Source organism: Poecile atricapillus, chromosome 4 (genome assembly GCF_030490865.1).
Source record: "Poecile atricapillus isolate bPoeAtr1 chromosome 4, bPoeAtr1.hap1, whole genome shotgun sequence".
In the NCBI taxonomy this organism is placed as follows: Eukaryota; Metazoa; Chordata; class Aves; order Passeriformes; family Paridae; genus Poecile; species Poecile atricapillus.
In genome coordinates this window covers 72,767,850-72,788,369 of record NC_081252.1, presented here as the reverse complement: position 1 = coordinate 72,788,369, position 20,520 = coordinate 72,767,850, and the positions used below count along the sequence as shown (strand labels likewise).

Sequence of the window (20,520 nt, the reverse complement as noted above, 5' to 3'; positions counted from 1 at the left end):
CTTTCTGTTCTCATTACAAATTTAATGATAATCATGTCTTGTTTATGAGCCTTCTGTGCACAACAGCAATCTGCCTTTCTGGGTGTTGATGGAGGGCTATAGATTAGTTTTCTGTTTTGATCTCTGCACTGGAATGTGAATTCACACCATGAAGCTCAGTTTTCTCATTATGTCTCTGCACAGAAGCTCTTGCACTCTTTACACATTCAAGCAATGAATATAATTATATAAAGGAGCTCTTATATTAACATAGGTGTCACGGCATGTACATGAATTCCCATTGAAACTGGCAATAAATTCTTAGGTTACTAAAATGTTGCCAAGTCAAATTCAATTAAAAACTGCTGTTTTTTTTAGTCTTCGAAAATTAATTTTTAAATGTGATTTCCAATTTTGGGAGATAAACTTAATTTTCGTGTAAGTTGATGCTTTGAGCATGATTTTAGAATTTTTGATAAGTTGTTTTATGGCAAAAAAATAACTTCACTGGATCTCAAATATAGGTAATCATAAACAATATGTCCAGATTATGTGAACTAATAGAAGAAATGACATAAATTTTTAAAAGTCCTCTTGTACCTTCTATCTCTTTCTCTGTGTAGACCTGCAGATGCTTTCTCTGTATCTTATGTTTTACATAAGATACATCTTTTTACATCTTTTACATCTTTTTCTTGTTGTAAGTCTATATCATAGATTTTTCCTGTGCTGATGGCTCTCCCATGTCTACTTTTCTCCTTTTGTATGCTCTGTCATACTGGAGTATCTTTCTAAATTTTTGTATGTAAATTTTTCCTGTTATTTTTCTCTCTTGGCTGCAAGTCTCTCAATTACCCAACATTAACATGCCTGTCCTCTTAATCCCAGCTGGGATTGTGGGAAGGTTTTTTTTTAACTTTTGTAAAAAAGCCATGTTCCCCAGATTAAGCAGTGCTCCCTGCTTCTCTTACTGCTCTGTCAAGACATTCAGGTAGGATCTAAATGTAAGGAAAAACAAAAATTAGCAGAAACACAAAAGTGACCCTCAAAACAAATAGGGAGTTGATAATCCAGCAGATTGATCAATCTCATCACCAATTCTTCCCCCCTCACAGTGCTTCCCATGTTCTGACATTAGCGACTTGCTGCTCCTTCTTTTTCACAGATCACTGGGATTTTTTGATTTTTTTTTTTTTTTATGGAAACCCATCTTGTTGGAAAATATCAACCCTTTGAACTGAAGCTTATCTTGAAAACTATCTATTTCAAATAAACTCTTCATTGGGTATTTTTTTTTTTTCATGTGATAATAGACAGTGATGGAACTGATTCTAATTTTGATTTTGAGCTTAGTTCATGGTGCCTTGGGCACAGATAGAATCCACCCTTGAAATTGCTTTCCTATACAGTATTTGTGAGCCTTTTCAAGCCCCAGAATGAAAATAATATCCAGAATAGATCTGTGTGCTTAATGCTGAATGCCACAGTTGTTTTCTTGGAGTGCTTCCTTTTCCATGAATTTTGTGTGCTTTTCAAATGTTGTTCCCTTCTATACCTGTTATGTTAAATTTATTAATGACAGTTCTACTTAAATTAATAAATTTTTATGCAGAAACCCATTAAATGATTAAATTCAAGATATTAATCACTAGGACTTACAGATTTTTCTTTGTTAGTTCCATTCATTTTAGTCCTTTTTGTACAATAATGATTTTAATAAATGTACCATGCAGAGTTCACCAGAAAGACAGCAACTTTTCCTGACATTTTCCACTGTAGTTTCTTGTTGAGATGATGAACTATTCTGCTTATTTTGAATGTGCTTCTTGATGCAACTCTGCAGCTTTTGGATAAAGAAGAAAATACTTATTTTAATAAGAGATTTCAAAATTTTTAGTATAAACATAGAAATTGTGGAAAAATTGGTGGTTGCTGATAGGACAAGGGAGAAGAGCTTTCAATGTAGAGTAAATGTAGATGGGATGTTGGGAAGGAATTGTTCCCTGTGAGGGTGGGGAGACCCTGGCACAGGGTGTCCAGAGAAGCTGTGGCTGCCCCTGGATCCCTGGAAGTGTCCAAGGCCAGGTTGGATGGGGCTTGGAGCACCTTGGGATAGTGGAAGGTGTCCCTGAACATGGCAGGGGGTGGAACAAAATGGGCTTTATGGTCCCTTCCATCCCCAGCCTTTCTGTGAGCCCATGTTTCTGTCAAACATTGTCGTTGAGCAGCATGACTTTTGCCAGGATACAAATAAAGCCACATTATAATTCAGGTGAGCTTGAGTTTTTAAATTTGCCTCTGTATTTATTGATGCCTCAAGAGGTCTGATGTGTTTTCATGTTCCCAAACACAGTGCTGAACATCTAAAATGTTCATGTTGATGTTCACTGAACTCTCCAGTTCAGTGAAGGCAGATCAGTTTAGTGTGTCCCTGAAGGACGTAAATCCATGGAGTAACTGAGTTGCAGACAAAGAGGGATTAGAAATGCTAATGTATCCTCACATCCCAAACAATTTAATTTTGAATTGAAATTTAATTATGTTTTATTGTACTTAAGTGTATCAGTGATGTTCCAAATGCACTATTAATCTGACTATTAATTAGAAAAGTTCTTTCTAAAACATAACATTCATGGATAAATTGGCTTACATTGTCATAGATATTGGCTAAATATCTTAAAAGTTCTGTATTCTTGGTAATTTTTGTCCCTCAGGAAAGAAGTAGTTGGGTTAATTAAAATTACATATTTTAATGGTCCATGAAGTGAATGATGTGGTGTGTTCTTGGATCTAAAAGAGAACATTGAATCTAAAAAACCTACTAGATTTAAGGATATCCATTGTGCTTTAAAATGCAGAGTGATTCATCTTCCATCGCTCTATCTAAATGTCAAATGTAAAGCGAGTGGAATGTAAGTGAACTGGATTGTCTGTACAATCAGTTCCAGAGAGACACAGCTCTAGGAGCTGAAATGTGATGGGAAAAGATTGGGCTTGATCAGAGATGCCTTTTCTGGCCTTGAAATCCGTTAGAACGATGAAAGCAGTAGTCATGCTCGCAGAGATGGAGAACAAAGTCCCAGCTGCAAGTGGAAGAGGAGATGAGTTTAGGGGACATAGTAGTAAAGATTTAGAAAAAAGGGTATTAAGGAAAGGGAAGACTAAACAGCCATTTGTGTGAAGCTTTTAGGATTCTGAACAGAATTTTTAATGCATATTTGTATTTAGTAAGGATGCAGGATGAAAATGGTCTGCAAATTACTTCCCACAGTCTGATAATGTCAAATGGACGTTAATACTGAAATGCACATGGTCAGCTATGGAGACTGGATTTTAAAGTACTGAAATCAAAATACGATGTTTTAAGAGATGTGGTAAATAATCAATGTGATTAATAAGGTAGGAGGAGTATAGACAGTGAGAAACCAACCATCCAAGCCCAGATTAAGGTCATTATTCCTAAAATTTGACTGTTTAGATATATACTGGGATGGAAGGTGAGTGATCCTACTCTATTTGCTGAATTTCTAGACAGATCCAAGGGGGATAAAACTACAGATGTTCTTTGTTTCTTAACAAGACAACATCCATGATGCAAAGATTAACAACCTGCTTATATAATTTGAATATACCTTATTAACAATTACAGGCTGTTCAAATCTATCATATCATCATTTAGTGTAATCCTCACTCTTTTATATGGAATCTGCAGCTTAGTTTGGTCTATATATTATAATTTAGGATAACTTCATAACAGTGGTTTTGCTCTAATTATGAGAAGAGCACTCTAAAATAGTTCCATTATGTCATGGATCAGTTTTCTGTCTTTTTAATCTAGGACATGTAGAACAAAAGTTAAAATCTGAAAGAAATGGATTCATTAGCCTCTAACTTTATTAATTTCTTCTATTTGAGAACTGCTCAGGAGTGGTGCATGCAATCAATTTGTCATTGTTCTGGTAATTATTTACAGGTGTTTGGTGTATTGTTAGCATCCCCTACTGATCACAGCTGTTTCTAGATTACTGCTCTGTGCCCATCTTCTGTCTCTTAATGAAACACTTCAAGGCTTTGGAAAAAATGACATTTCCTCTGTCTATTAACCATTGAAAGCCTTGGTTCAATCCTTTCCTCACAGGTAGAGGTTTTACCTTAAGTTTGCTCATGAAATTCCAGGAGTTTTTTTTCATGGCTTTTGCAATCATGTGTTGATAGATTTTTGCAGTTGTTAAACTCTGGGGACATGGTGGGATTGTTGGGGTGTCCTGTGTAGGGCCAGGAGCTGGACTCAGGGATCCCTGCAGCTCCAACCCAGGATTTTCTGGGATTCTGTGAGTATTTCTCATAGCTGCAAATGGTTCTAGAAACCTGCAGTTCTTATCATTTGTACAGCAGAAGCAGAATTGTTTCATGGGGCTGCTGTAATGATTATAGAAATGGATATTTTGTGCAATTAGAAGGAACAGAAATACTTCCTTAAACCTGTCAGGACTCCTCACAAAAATGCACAAAGCCAAAAAGAGGCAACAGGGACGAGAGTGGAAGAAGAACACGGTGAAACTGAAGGACAAATGGGACATTGAGAAGAAATGGATTTAAATTGTCTACAGATATCTAATGAAAAGAACCTGTCAGATTCTCGAGTTAATTTTGGAGAGAGTTTTCCACTTCGCATAGGATTAATTGGGGTTAAACATCTGAGCTGTTTCTAAGATGGAAGCTTGATAAATTTATGAGTGTAGCTATTATCATGTTAAGATTATTATTAATTATATTATCACTTGACTGACTGCAGTGGCAAGGAAGCAGACCTGATGACTTCAGATGTCTGTGTTTCTTGCATCGACCCAATTTTCACTGAAAGTAATTTAATATAGATTACAGAGCAACTTGAAATGCATTTGGGAAGAAATGGGTAACTAAATGTAGGGTTGACTTTTTCCAGATAAAAAGGTTTCTCTAAAAAATAATTGGGCTAGCTGAAGCTCCACTGTTACCTTTGGCCTAAGAGTGGATTGATACTACTGCTGTAAAAGGATTAAAATATGTTAATTGGCACTGAGACAAAGAAGCCTTCCTTCCCAGAACTGCTAGTTTCTTTGGTTATTAGATTCTAAATTATGAACTACTAAATCTTGTCAAGTTTTAAACAACCTGCTGTGAACTTTCATACTCATACATTTTTTGGTTTGCTTATTTGATTGTGTCTATTTAATAATTTTTTGCTTAATTATTTTGGAGATTTATTTCATCTAATGTGAGCTTTCTAAGGGTAAATATCTAATCCATACTCTTTTAATGGTTTTTTTAGTTCTGTTTGTTTTTTGTTTTGTTTTGACCCTCAGTGCATTTTTCCTCTGCCCCTGAGTGTGATTTTCAAATCTTTTTGCTAGGGATATCACCTTGGATATTCAAGTCTAAGAAAATAATTTTCCTTCTTGCTTTCCTGGTGCCACTGGCCGATTATCAAATATTATTTCTTTCTTTCATAGTCCAATATAAATATTTATCTGAAGCTACACACTGCTAATTTGGAAGAAAACAATAAAATCTCTTCAGCACCAAAATGGAAGTTAAACAATTTGCAGGCATCTGATTCCAAAATCCAAAGCTTGCTTTGGCTGCCATTTCAGCTTGGATTTCTCTAAAATTCAGTACTTTCACTTACAAGAGTTTTGCTGCTGGATGCTTGGAATCACTTCCATCTCTTCTGAATGTGACTTAGAGCTTAATTAAGGGAAGGCCTTGCTGGGATTTCCTGTGGTTGTTTGTGTCCCCTTGGGTTCAATCAGCTCAATATGCTCCAAGAGTGCATTTTGAAGCAAGCTCTCCGCACAAAGCTGGGATTGTTGGTTTCCCTCAATAAATAATTGAAGGGAAGATGATGCCTTAACAATGTTACACTGGTTAGATGAAGCCAGTCCTGCACTGGGATCAAATTCCCAGTTAGGAAACTCATATTTAACTCTTGCTGACATGCTGGGCTCTCAGCTGCTCTGTGGTTGCTCTCAATATCTCCTTTTACATGAAATATTTAAGTCATTGACTAATAATAACAACAACAATAATAATACTAAAGAAGTTTCATTCTCAATTTTTAACACAGTCTCTGCCAAGACTTGTGGATAAATTTTTCAAACAACTGCTTGAATTAAAGTATGTGTTAGAAAAATCTTTGTGATGTCAGAATACCTTGCTCCTAGTTTCAGTGTGTTTTGACACACAGGTAAAATACATGGGAAGGTAGGGAGAGCAAACTGTGATCCTCCTCCAGAAACCTTGTTTTCTTTTTTAACTTGAATTTCAGCTCCCTGATGCTGAGCAATATAGCATTTAAATATGTTTAGAAATTTGGTTTGTCCTCTTTTTATCTAGCAATGATTGTTTGTTAATTGTCTCCTAAGAAATCTGGAGAGTTTTGCCAACCTTATGGAAAGCTAAGAGGAGTATGTAGTCTTAGAAATGAACCACTTGAATTGTATTTTGAAATTGTATATTATCATCTTATCATCCAAGATACACTGCTTGCAAATTATAATTTGAACACACAGTCCCAATGGTAAATATAATGAGAAGAGTTCTGATGGGAATTAATCACTGTGGCCATCTTAAATCTCTCCCCCACTATTTACACTGTCTTATGGGAAGTTTTGCCATCTGAGATTTTTTTTTTTATGTTGTTGTAATGGTCATAAAAGCGATGTAAATATGCTTTGATTTCACATTAGAAATACTTTATTTTTGTGATTCTGCCCTGGAGACAAACAGAATTTTTTTTAATGACAGCAAAGGTAATATAAAATCTGTGAATCATAGCCAGCCTGGGAGAGGTGGGGTTGTTCAGCCTGGAGAAGAGAAGGCTCCAGGGAGACCTTCCAGTACCTAAAGGGACTCCAGGAGAGGTGGAGAGGGTCTTGGGACAAGGCATGGAGAAACAGGACAAGGGGGAATGGCTTCAAACTGCCAAGGGTGCAGGGTTAGATGGGATATTGGGCAGGAATTGTTCCCTGTGAGGGTGGTGGGGCCCTAGCACAGATTGCCCAGAGTAGCTGTGGCTGCCCCTGGATCCCTGGAAATGTCCAAGGCCAGGTCAGACAGGGCTTGGATTGCCCTGGGACAATGGAAGATATCCCTGGGGTGGAAATGGATGGACTTTAAGTCCCCTTCCAGCCCAAGGGTTTTGTGGTTCCGTGATTTTTTTTTCCGAACAGCACTTAGTTTAGCTTTTAGTGAGTTAATTATACTTTCTATAAAAAGAAAGCCCACAAGGCTGGAAGCTAACCTGAGCGACCGTTTGTGTTCCACTCCCAGGAGAAACGATGCGGATCGCCTCGTCGGAGTTCGCGGACGACCCCTGCTCCTCGGTGAAGAGGGGCACCATGGTGCGCGCCGCCCGCGCCCTGCTCTCGGCCGTCACCCGCCTGCTCATCCTGGCTGACATGGCTGATGTCATGAGGCTCCTCTCACACCTCAAAATCGTAGGCGTTTTTCACCCTCTCTGCTGGGTTTGTGTGCTTTGTGCGTGGGAAAAACGGGATAAATCGGTTAGGAGGGTAGCTGTCCACATTCCTTACTCTCCACTTTGTTCTCTTCAAGTGCTGATCAGAGGTAGGAGTTAACACATTTCTGCATTAGTCTCATTCACTTTCATAATTCTGCAGAAATTAATATTTCAACACTTAAAGTAAAATTTGTGAGCTATCTTCATATCTTCTGATGCTGCTGTTAAACAGCTCTCTGACCTGAACTGAAGCATTTGATCTCCTCTCATCTTATCCCAGTTACTTTCCCAGGATTTTTGTCTTCTGGCACAGTTTAGACACTATAGTTGTCTACTTTTCTTTTTTTTCTCTTTGTGACTTCTGAATATATCTAAAGATTGAATATTTTATTTGGAGAGAGACAATAGTACAACTGTCTAATCAAAGAATAAAGAGGAATTAATTATTTATGATATAAATTATAATAAATATCATTTATATATTACATAAATTTATGAAATAAATTATTATTATATAATAATAATTAATGAATTATTGATAGTTTGGACAGATTTATATTCACTGTTGACTGCCACCATTCACATTTTTATACAGGAGTATTAAAAAGATTTTCAGTTGAAACTAGGAAATGTATTTTCCACCCTCCCTAGTTGTAGCACTGTTACATTTTTATTGCAGAAACAAATAATCAAAAACCTCTGAAACAAAATTGTGCAGAAAATCCTATACAGAATATTTAAAGCCTGCAGAGTGCATGTGTGAGTTTAACAGAGGAGATGGAGAGTTGCTTCTTTTTAGCAACAATTCAAAAATATTTCTTTTTCTTTTTATATATTTTTTTTTAATATGTCTTTTTGAAAGTGTAACTGTGCAACAATCTCATGTTCTGGAAAAACAGTGAGAACTCTTCAACTTGCAAACTGTGCAGATAACCTGAATAGCTGGAAAACAGTTTTCATAAGGAAAGAGGCTGTTTTTTCGGCACAGGTTCTAGTGAGCTCTGCTTTAATGAATTAAATGCTGCTCTCAGAATTGTCAGCACATGGCTCTGGTTACGTGCAGTGTAAGCAGTGTCTCTCTCCAATATGCTTTTCATTTTTCCTCTCCCTAATGCTCCATGTAACTGTAATTCAAACTGTCCTTTCCTAGCAAGGCCAACACTTGAATATCATAAACAACAAGTTTTTTTCTGAACATTATGATGAAAATTTGTATTCAAGCTCTTTCATAGGCAATGAGAAATGCTGTTGTCCCATCTGAGATATCTTTTGCAGCAGAATACTCTGTTATTTAAAATACAAATGTCCAGTGCTGGTTTGTAAGTGGGTGTATTTACTTGCACAGTTTGCACCCCAGATTTGCAAGGGCAGTGTGGTTTGTAATCTCTGCATTTATCTAATGGTATTACAAGTTCTGTTTCAGAAGTCAGTGATCTCTGGTTGTTTTCAGCAAAAATCAACTAAGGAGCTTAATTGTGACTTTTTTCATGTTAAAAAGGGTAATTTATTTCTGAGGATTAAGCATGTAAATATCCTTATTTTACCATTTCACAATACTAACTGCTTTTAGACAAATGAATTACTAGGGGGAAAAGTGGTTATACTATACAAAATTGATGAAGGAACAGCTCTTCTATTGACTCAAAGGTAACCTTCAAAGACTTGTGTAAGTTGCCCATAAAATTAATGAACTAAAATAATTCTGCATGTCAGAGTAATGAAGCCTGATTTATGCTGAATTGTGCTGTAATCAGTTTTCTCTGAAAGCATGTCAAAGGCTTCCAAGGAAATGGTGCATTTTAATTAGTGTTTTAGAGGGAATATATGCAGGTGCTTTCTGGAAGGACTCTTGGTCATTGCTTTCAGATTATCTTTTGCACTGCTAAAATTAGAAATAGTGGTTATTGAAGAAGCTTTTGTAACACATTAAAAAAACCACATACCATTATGATATGTGGTCATGCACAGAGAGAGTTATAGAGCTCTTGTAATTAACTCCAGGGTAGTTAATCAGAGGAACAGATCAATTGAGTGTTTTCTCAAGGATGGAGAACTCACTCCAGTGTGAATTTGTAAGACAGAAATTGTAATAATAAAATATCATTAAAAAGGAGCTTGTGCTCCTGTCCTTTCTAGTATTTCTCATAATTGATTTCTTAACTTTGAAATCTATGCTCTTGAGCTCTCACTGACATGGTAGAGTACAATCATCGTCCTTTGAAATCTGATTATCAGAGTGGAATCTCTGACAAAATTTTCAGGAATTCTATTTAATATAGATCAGGACTTAGAATAATGTGTATCAGTTTGTTGTGCCTGTGCTTGGCATTACAAACATAATAAAGATCAGGGATTTCAATGTAAATGTTTCTTGATAAAACAGGAAAATGTGTATATTTTGCAAGAAGTTCTGCAAGATCAAATTATTTAATACAATGATTTTGCAATTTGTGTTAATAGTAAAGCAGTCAGTTCATTTTTTGGAAACTCTGTTCTCCTTAGGAGTAAAAGAAGAAGTAACTTGGATTCTGAATAAGCTTGTAGCTTGTAAATTGGAAGAACTTGGTTTATAATTTCCAAGGTACCAGCTATGAATTTATGTTCCTGAATTATGCATTTTCCAACAGAAATGTATGAGTTTGCTACTCTGCTGCCCTGTAATTTGTAAATCTGCAGTAAGTAGGTAAAAGCTGAAAATGAAAATATACTCTCTCAGTGGTAGGAAAACACAGAGCAATTCAAGCAATAAAAAGACAGGTTCTGCACATAATTGTGCCTTTCTAAACTATTAGACACCAGCTACTGCTGAATTTATTGATTCCCAGCAGTGTCTGGAGAGCTGCAAACCTCTGCCCATGAACAGGAGCTTGTCCATCCCAATAAGCCCTTGCCTTTTGAGGGGAAAATTAGTTTTTCATGTTCTTATGAACTGCAGCTTTTAGCTGAACAATAGCTTTTAGCAAGAGGGATCAGTAGCATCTTTTCAGTTCTCAATATTTTTTCTTGGAATTGCATTTTTATCTTGTGAGGGAGAAGTGCAACTTCGAATTCCCATCTAGTCACAGTAATGTTTCCTTTACTTATTGCGTGAAAAGAGCATTTTATCCCTGCAGATATTTTTTCTTGCTTTGCATAAGGTAAAGGTTCACAATATATTTGGTGGATCAACTTGTTGGTATAACTGGGGTTTTATATCTTTGTTAGCTACAGCATCACTGAATAACTGCAGGTGTGTTTTTTTTGGTAGATTATTTTCTCAATGTTAAATAACTAAAGAAGGAAAGCTCAGAGCTGAGAAAAAAAAGGAATAATACAAATAGTCTGGGTTGAAGCTATCATTTGTTTCACAAAGATAGACTGTTTAAGATTTATCAGGCTAAATTTAAACCTTAATGGTAAGTTTGAATTTCCCTTTTAAATATTTCTTGTCCAGAAGCGATAACTTTTTTCCCATAAAGCCTGTACCACACATTAAGAACATACTTGTGTATTTTGTTTTAAAGCCCTCAGATATTAAATATTTCATCTGATAAGTGTGAGTGGGGAAATTCACACAGTGATATCTTTGACATTAGTTTTACATGATCCCAAAGCACAGTAAATGGACAGTAATGCAGAGTGACAGCTGCTCTATTAAAAACCTAATTAAAGTTCGTGGGACTCTCATAAAGCTTCTGTACAGTGATGGATGTGAAACCTAAATTGCGTCTATGTAAGACAGAGTATTGGGTGGAATAGTCACAGACTTTGTCAAAGAGTGGATTAAAATGCTGACAGAGCTGATTTATTGTGTTGTAGGTAGAGGAAGCACTAGAAGCTGTGAAAAATGCAACAAATGAACAAGATTTAGCCAATCGCTTTAAGGAATTTGGGAAGGAAATGGTAAAACTGAACTATGTCGCTGCGAGGCGACAACAGGTGAGTGCAGGAGTGGTTGGAGAAGTCCTTCTTCATTCTAAAGTTCTTGTGTTTTATGTCCAAGTCTGGTTTAAAATGTACAGTGGACTATTAATTGCTATGTCATGGGCTATAATGTAATCATACTGATTATTTTTGAATGTGATGAAGTTTTCCAGAAGTGTAGTTTCTTCAAGAGTACCTTCCAAGAGGCTTCAATTAATAACAGATTGAAGGGTGAAGAGGGAAGTGATTCAGGAGGTTAAGGGTAGTTTTAATTCGATGATTATTCCCATTTAATTCTAACCTATGCAGATTTCAGGTCACTCTGACAGCTGGTAAAGCACGAGCTCTTTGCTAGTTCAGTATAATTCAAGTTCAGGAGGAACAGAAATCTACTTTGTGCTTAAAACCATTATTAATAATTTTCAGGTTTTTTTTTTTGGTTTTTTTTTTTTTTAAATATTAATTTATCCATGTATTCATTTCTAAGGCATCTGAAAAAGAGACCAGAAAGTCATGATAACATTTATTCAAGGCCGGTCATTGTACAACTTTTCAATAAAGATAATTTTCCCCTGAACCCTGTTCTTTTTAAGACACTGGAGAGTTGTATAAGGTTTCTCCAACTTCAATTATACTTGAATACCACCAATAATTCAAGGATGTGCCATCTCTGTACTGCATTGCACACTGGATTTGGAAAGCTGGCTATTTATTTTCTGAATTGCAGTAATGGAAATTTACTCCTTAATCTTGATTGTGGAGCTTTTTTATGAAAAATAGCATTTTTGAGGTTATACTGAAATTGTATCATTGAATGTCTCAAGTTGAAAGACACCTGTAAGGATCATCAAGCCCATCTCTCTGCTCCTTTGCAGGACTATAAAAAAACAATCCGAGTAAGACAAATAAATTAAAAATGTGGAATCTAGGCACTATATGGAGAGTGCTCTTCTCTCAAAGTGTCCATTCAGACACTTCCCCAGTGGAAATAGAGCTCTAAATATGGGAAAAAGAGAAAAATGTGAAAGTTAACAAATGTTTGTATCTTTTAAGTTCTCATTGAATATACAAGAATATGGCAAGAATATCTCTCTGAAGAATGTTACCTGTCAGCTACATGTGGTTGAAATTAATCAATGGGTAGAACCTTTAAATCCAGAATATCTGGATGCTTTTTCAATTTTGGCAGTAGATTCCATATGTGGACATAAATAAACTATTCAGCTCTCCAGACTGGTTTGTTCATAGTTTTAAAGCAGAAGTAATAATGTTTTCTTATTCCTAATGAATATTATGAGGGCTGTCTTAGTGTTTGTAAAGTTTCAAGGACATAACTTGATTTATACTGAAAATTTATAACTGAAAGTTATAACTGAATTTGTAACTGGAGAAAAAAATCAAGGGTTAAATAATAATAATATGTAATTCTGATAACATATTGTGCAGTATCTGATTCTTGTTGTCAGAGGAAATGAACGTATCTGTCATGATATCCTAAATATAAAAACTCTAAATAATATGAGGAATAGAGAGAAATACGAAGGGAAGCAAAATAGAAATATTGAGAAGCATTTTTAGTAGGTCTTTAAAAACTAAAACCATATGGTGTTAGGTCATAGACTGGACATGATGATCTTACAGGTCTTTTCTAACATAGTTAATTGTTTGATTCTATGATATTCATTATTTTGATTTTTTAAAAGTCTACCTTGTGATAATTTTGTAAAGGACATGGATGTAGCAATTGGAAAAAAAAGGGAACTTGCTGCAACAGGAGTGTCGCACTTGCATTGCTGTTATGGAATCAGCAGAAGGAATCCAGACGTTTGGGAAGAGTAATTTTGAATGCTTTATGTACATTTTTAATGGGTTTTTGCAAAAGGGAAGTGACTCTTTGGTAAGATATTGTGGGTAGGATGTAACAACAGTGGTGGCACAGTGACTTCCTTGGGCAGGAGGGAAATCCTTTCACTGACTTGCGGTGGGCTCTGCCATTGATTCCAGCCCTGCCAAACCTCTGCACAGCGTTTGTACCCGGATGCTCAAGGCAATACATTCTAACACAAAGCCTTTCGTTTCCCTCTCTAAAAGCTGTGTGTTTTCACCCAGGAGCTGAAGGATCCTCACTGCAGGGACGAGATGGCCGCGGCCCGAGGGGCCCTGAAGAAGAACGCCACCATGTTGTACACGGCCTCGCAGGCCTTCCTCCGCCACCCCGACGTCGCGGCCACCAGGGCCAACAGGGACTACGTCTTCAAACAAGTGCAGGAAGCAATTGCTGGCATCTCCAACGCTGCCCAGGCCACCTCGCCCACCGATGAGAACAAGGGCCACACTGGCATAGGAGAGCTCGCCGCTGCCTTGAATGAGTTTGATGTGAGTGTCAGCAGCGAGTGGAAAATGAGGTGTTTCTCCACACGATCTACAGGGCTTTTAACTAAATTGTTCTTGCACAGGACTCAAATTCTCCTTTTCATTCGCATCTATTTCCTCAGACTGCTGAGGCAAAAGGAAGACATCGATTTGTGTTGGTTCTAGTGAGGAATAGTTGTTTGCTGCTAATGGAGTGGAATTACAAGGAGTTATTTGTGCTTATATGCAGTGGCTGGGAAAGTGACAAAAATAAGTTCTTGTTATCCCTAGTGACAAATCTCACTACATGCTTCTAGGAAATGCAGAGTCTGATTAATCTGGCTGTTTAGTTATATGACCAAGATCTGGCGTTGCTTGAGTAGTAAAATCATGTTTGTCTAGCAAGTCAGGAAGACATGACAAAAAAATGAAGGTGGTGATGGAGCTCAGTGTCCTGGAAACATTAACATTCAACTTGAATCATGAATTATGTTAATGAAAGGCATGGAAAAAGCATCTTTCAAACAGAGTTGATAGCAATCAGTTCAGCTGTGGGCAAAGTGCTGCAGCCTCTTTCAAGCAATAGATACAGTTTTGCTTAGGCAACTTTCCTGACAGCTAATTGTTTAGCTGTTAATTTCATTAGCAGTCCTGTCTAATGATTTCTCCCTGTCTCACATGGGAGGATTCTTCTTCAGGCAGTGAAGAAAAAGGTTATTGCAGACAGTCTCTGACAATATTTTCATCTTTCATTTTGACTTAAGGCAAAGATTTGTTGAAGTTATTATTGGGGAATGGTGTCCTTTTCACTTTGATTAAGACACAAGGTTACAACCCCAGCAGCTGTCACATGGAATCAGGACCTGCTCAGTCCTGCTGCATTTAGGGCTGGAAGTGGAGGTGTAGTGCAGGTGATTCATCTCACAGTGTGTTGGACTGGGCTTGTCTCCTCCATCTATTCTTGCCTGGTTTTTCCTGCACAATTGCAGGGTTAAGATTTAAGGAATTCCTCAGGGTTTCAGGGCCCTCTCAGCTCGCAGGTGCCTGGTTGGTAAGATCCTGGGAATAATATCCCTGTGTGGTCTGACTGTGCTCTGGCTTTTGTGTGGGACTTTGCACGGTATGGACAGCAAAGGTTTGACAAACAGGGACAGAAAACATGTGACTTCTCAGTCCCAAACTGATGATGCTGCTGCTGCCTTCTGGAAAAAAGGCTGCTGTTCAATGCAAAGAGAGTCGTTGTGCTTAGTGAAAATAAATGTAGTGAAGACTGTGCGAGACACCAGATATTGTCCCCTGGCCTCTATGAGAATATTCATCCTTTTTCTCCTCAGGTAAAGTCTTTTCTACTTTCTGTGATGTTGCAGGAGCCATGCATGTGTGTGGGAGATGTGTAGCCATTGTAGGGTGTTCTGTTCATAATTATATGTGGAAAAACAACAAAACAGCCTTCTTGGGGAATTCTCTTTCTCATTTTAGGAAACTAAATGAAAACTTTGACTTACAAGGATACAGAGACTGAAACAATTGCATTATCCATTCCCTGCTTAGCTGTTGAATGAGATTTATTCACACCTAATTTTGCAACAAAGATGACATTCCCTAACCTCCAGGGAAAGTGAGAGTTTATAGCAGGTGATGGTGGGATGATTGTGAATTTACCTTTATGTTTTACAAGCAAGAAAACAAGCAATATTCCCAGACTAGTGAAACTATGAAATGAGTAAAAAGGTGGTGGAGAAAAAGACCTTGCTTTTTATGTTGGCAGTATATTACTTCAGCAAGGGAAAGGAACGTTGTATTTTCTAATGGAAGTAATTTTACAGAATATTTATTTTACAGTCTCAGTCATATTAATTGAGATCAGTTTGTGTTTGGTATGAAGTGCTTACTAAACCCTGCATTATATGCCAAGATGATTCTTCTGTATTTAAAATAAGTTTACAGGTTTTTTCCATAATTTTAAACACTTCTCAGCCTTCATTATTTCAAATTTTGGAATCAGTGTTCTGTGGCTTAGCGCTTCAAATAACTGCAGTGTGAATAATTTGAACATTTTCTCAGTCAAAATATCATCACATGGAATACAAATAATTATTTTACCTATTTGAAGCACAACCATTGTGTTTAACTATGTCTTTTGATAATTGTCACACTCTATGTGTTGGGGGGGGGGTGTGTAAAGTCACCTGTGAGTTATTAGCAGCAAAGTTTTGAAGATAGTTGTAATTTATTGCTTCTCAGAGATAATTTATGTAGAAATAAGGAGAGCTCACAAATCTGTTCCTTAGATTTTTTTCCTTTAAAGTCCTATTTGAAGTTGATTGATGACAAAAGAACGTGTTTAATGCCTTGTTGCTTTGTCCTTTAATTTCCATGTTGCTGTTTTAATCTCAGATCATTTAAAAAAGGTATTCCTGGTTTTATTAGTAGTTTATTATTAAAATTCAGCATATATTTTGTGCTCATGAATATTTCTGAGCTCTTAATGCAAATGGGGATGCATAGTTTATTTCCCCCTCATGATGTTTGGCCAAATTTATGGAAGTTGCATGGATAAGTTGTTCAAGAACTCTACTGTGAACTCTGAAAAGGCTCTGTTTTAACTCAGGAAATGGTAAGTTTGATCTGGTGAGGTCTCATCTGTTCTGGTTATTGAGGGACTGCTGTGTTGGCACATGTTAAATTTTGGGATGGATTTATCTGGTGTCCTCCCCATAGCCCTCATGGTTTGTAGCAGAGACAGGACCTACACATCAAACTGGAGAGTGATGGGGAGGTAGATAAAAAGAGAATGAAATTATTGAGTGAGAAGAAATGCAATGAGAAGGACCAGGAAACCTGAGCTGGGTGAAAGCTGAGGTGAAGATAGATGGCATCGACACTGGTGTGGGTTTGGCAACTGCAAAGGGGTAAAAATATATGTGGATGTAAAAATATATATTTATATCTGGAAATAAAGTTAAAAAAATAATGTTGTCCAGAGAAGGGAACAGAGCATCTGGAAGGGGCTGAGGGAGCTGGAAAGGGGCTCAGCCTGGAGAAAAGGAGGCTCAGGGAGCCCTTCTGGCTCTGCACAACTCCCTGCCAGGAGGGGACAGCCGGGGGGGTCGGGCTCTGCTCCCAGGGAACAGGGACAGGAGGAGAGGGAACAGCTCAGGCTGGGCCAGGGGAGGTTTAGATTTGATATCTGGGAAATTTTCTTCACCCAAAGGGTGTCTGGTCCTGGTACAGCTGCCCAGGGCAGTGGTGGAGTCCCTGGGGAATTTAAAAGCCGTGGGGATGTGGCACTTGGGGACAGGGGTTATTGGTGGCCTTGGCTGGAGTTGGACTCGATGATCTGAGAGGGCTTTACCAATCCAAACAATCCTGTGATTCCTTGATTGTCTGTGCCACAGCAAGGGCTGCACACAGATTGCTGGGGAACATGTTCTCCAGGAGGGAATAGAGAGGGGGCAGTGACAAGCAAAAATAGGATTTACTGGGCACTTGGGATCTCTGGCGAGTGGGAGGTGCCTCCTCTCAGAATATGGGCTGGGGTTACTGTTCCTGAGTCCTGAGGAGGGTAGCTGTGTCAGTGGGATGTGCTCACAACACCTCAGAAGTGCTAATCACAGTGGAAATTCAGATTCTAAGGGTTTCAGGCTGGGTAACCTACAGTGCTTTACATTTTAAGCAATTCTAAATAATTTCCTTTAGATTGGGATATGAAAAATGAGGATTATCATTCTTGTACAGTGCTGGGAGGGTGGGTGTAATGGTGTTGTAAATATGAAGCTGTTTACTATAACATGGAGTTTACCATGACTCCATAGAAAGAATTATTCTTGTGTTTGAAGCAAGGCTTGAATTATCAGCAATAAAATTAAATTGAATTTATAAATCCTTTGACTTAGAGAGGGGAGAAGATATCTAAAGAAAAAAGGGACCAAAACCCCTTTTCTCCACTGATGCCAAAAGCAAATATCTGTTGTTTTCTGAATTGCTCCAGAAAGAATTGATGAGATGGCTTAGCTGACTTTTCTCCCTGCCTTTTTTGTTCATGTGTGCAAGTTCTGCCTCTAGCAATGCAATAAAATGATATTTTATTTGCTAAAAGAAATATATAGTGCTTAGCTTTAATATATGTTAATCCAAACAGGCAAGCCCTATAGCTGATGTTGTTTTAGCTGATGTTTTATCATTTATCTTTTTTAATATTTGATTGTTTCTCTGTATTTTGTCTCTAAAGTTGGCAGTCTAGCAGTGTTGGTCCTTGTTACATTTTGAGGAGCTGAGCCTGTGGGTCACCCCTTTACTCTCTGATTTCTGAGTGTAAAAATAATCTTGTTTATGAAGGAATTTAAAGGAATATAAGGGGAAGTGGTCACAGCACCAAACCTGCCAGAGTTCAAGTAACATTTGGACAATGCTCTGAGGCACAGGGTGGGACTCTTGGTGTTGTCCTGGGAAGGGCCTGGAGTTGGACTGGTTGATCCTTGGGGGTCCCTTCCAACTCAGGCATGATTGTATGATTTGGTATGGTTCAGAATTGAATGAGGTGGTTAAAATGATTTTTAGTACTTGAGGTATTTATGTATTTGGGGTAGGTCCCAGGGTACTGAAATTGTACTATTTTTTGTCATGAGCAGCATTTGAGCTGAGAAATTACAGGCAGAGTAACTCAATTTTTAATGAATTTTTGAACAGAGCAAGTCAACTATTTGGGAGATGACTACATTTGATGAGAAAGAAAGTGTCTGGTGACACTGGTCACTGTCCTCCAGGCTGTTAAATGCAGCTCATAATTAATAAATGGGCTATCATAACATATTTTGTGAAAACATTCATGCTCCTTTAGGAATATTTTACATGGCTAGAGAATGCAGTGCACCTTAAATGGAGTGAAAGATCTAATAAGTGTGTAATGAGGGGAAAAAATTACAGAGAAACTGAAAAGACGAAGTATCTGGGTATGGAAATAGCAAAGACTGCTTATTTTTTGTAATAAAATTAAGAGCTGTCAAAATGGGGCAGAAACGCAGCAGACAGAAGAAATGCTGTGCCATTAAGAGACTAGCTTTAAAATGTTCCTTTTTGGACAAATAACTGCTAGATGATCTGAAAATGGATTTTTGCAGTACATTTATGGAATTGCAATTTGCTTGTAAATACGTTCTTTAGAGAAGTGATTTGTGATACTGCAGAGAACAGGACAACATGTGAGCTTTGAAAGAAGAATTGAAATGTGTTTGTTTCACTACTGAAATTCATAAGGAACAAAGGCAAAAATATTAGTGCACATCCCACAGCAATTTGAAACCAGACTTGTTGAGCTTGAGTCTCTCTAGCCAGGCAAATGGCAATTTCTGTAAAATAGCAGCTCTATATTGAATTTAACTAGGAATGCACTGGGGAAAGCGCTCCAAATTCAGATAATGTAGAGAATATGGATTCTTCACAGTAGAGAATATGGATTTGGATGAAATGTTGTAGAATCTCAGAATGGTTTGGGTAGGAAGGGACATTAAAGATCATCTCATTCCAACCCTCTGCCATGAGCAGGGACACTTTCCACTAGACCAGGTTGCTTCAAGCCATGTCCAACCTGTCACTCTCCCTTGTCCTGTTACTCCATGCCTTGTCCCCAGCCCCTCTCCAGCTCTCCTGGAGCCCCTTTAGGCCCTGGCAGGGGCTCTGAGCTCTCCCTGGAGCCTTCTCCTCTCCAGGTGAGCACCCCCAGCTCTCCCAGCCTGGCTCCAGAGCAGAGGGGCTCCAGCCCAACTTTGTGGGTCTCATCTGGACTCATTACCCCAAGTCCACAAATTTCTTGTGTTGAGAGCCGCAAAATACAAGTTGGATTTTTTGTCCCTGGTGCAGCTGAAGTGGCTTTTACACTGCAATTGTGTCAAGCCAACCATTTCCTGTGCGAAGGCAGCCAGGCTGTGCCTCAATGTTTCCAAAACTTCTATGAAATAGTGAGATACTTTGGCACTTTCTGCACTCCTCAGATCTCCCCTGAGTGGGCAAACTGGTCATGCTTTAGAAAATAATAACCAAAAGCAAAATGTTGCATTTCACACTAAACCCAAAAGTTTCACCTGTTTGCAGAGCTGTGTGTTTGAAGTTGCTGAACTGATGTCTCAAGTGAGAAAGAATCAGAGTAAATTTTTGGGGTCCTGATGGTGCTGAGGGGGCCAAACAAGCATTTCCTTTCAGTTATTGCTGCCATTTCCCATTACAACCCCTTCTGTGTATTTTTTATTATTTTTTATTGTTTATATATTACTGTGGACAGGCTCAGCTCCAGAGTACAAGGGATAGCACTGGAAATGTCAGGATTTTGGTAGCAAATGCATGGCAAAAATGTGATCTCTGTAAAGGGGAGCACCCTGGGTGACTGTGCACTAGGCTCTCATTGCCTTCATTCCCCTTTAGCAGTGGGAATGGTGCAGCTGAGCTGTATTTGCTGTATAGGAGCACCATCTAGTGGACTTCTGGTTAGTTTTTTCATGTCTATAAATTTTATTTTTTTCCCCCTGAAATGCTCTTGTATAGTAAAGCAGTATCCTGGAAAGACTTAGCAATCAAAATTACTTGTTGGAATTTAACCATAGCACTTTTCTGCCACTTCTTTTGGTGGTAGGAAGAGCCTTTTGCCAGCACAGCAACTACTGCCTGTGCTTCCCTATCAAAATACATGTAACCTGTTTGCAGCAGGCCAGGTTATTTGCAAAGGAATTTTTGTAATGAACCCTCAAATACAAATTTAGACATAGTTTTTAGTTAGGCATACTAAAAACACA

The 20,520-nt window shown here is 38.0% G+C and overlaps 1 protein-coding gene across 2 annotated transcripts in view; it reads left to right on the top strand.

Annotated features, from left to right (window-relative positions):
- The window catches only part of CTNNA2 (catenin alpha 2), a 466,335-nt gene that overhangs the window by 103,123 nt on the left and 342,692 nt on the right, over positions 1-20,520 (top strand). For both annotated transcript variants that reach the window (XM_058838585.1, XM_058838586.1), the window contains exons 4-6: positions 7,291-7,457; positions 11,279-11,398; positions 13,493-13,759. In XM_058838585.1, coding sequence (XP_058694568.1) covers positions 7,291-7,457; positions 11,279-11,398; positions 13,493-13,759 — 554 coding nt within the window. The remainder of the gene's footprint in view (positions 1-7,290; positions 7,458-11,278; positions 11,399-13,492; positions 13,760-20,520) is intronic.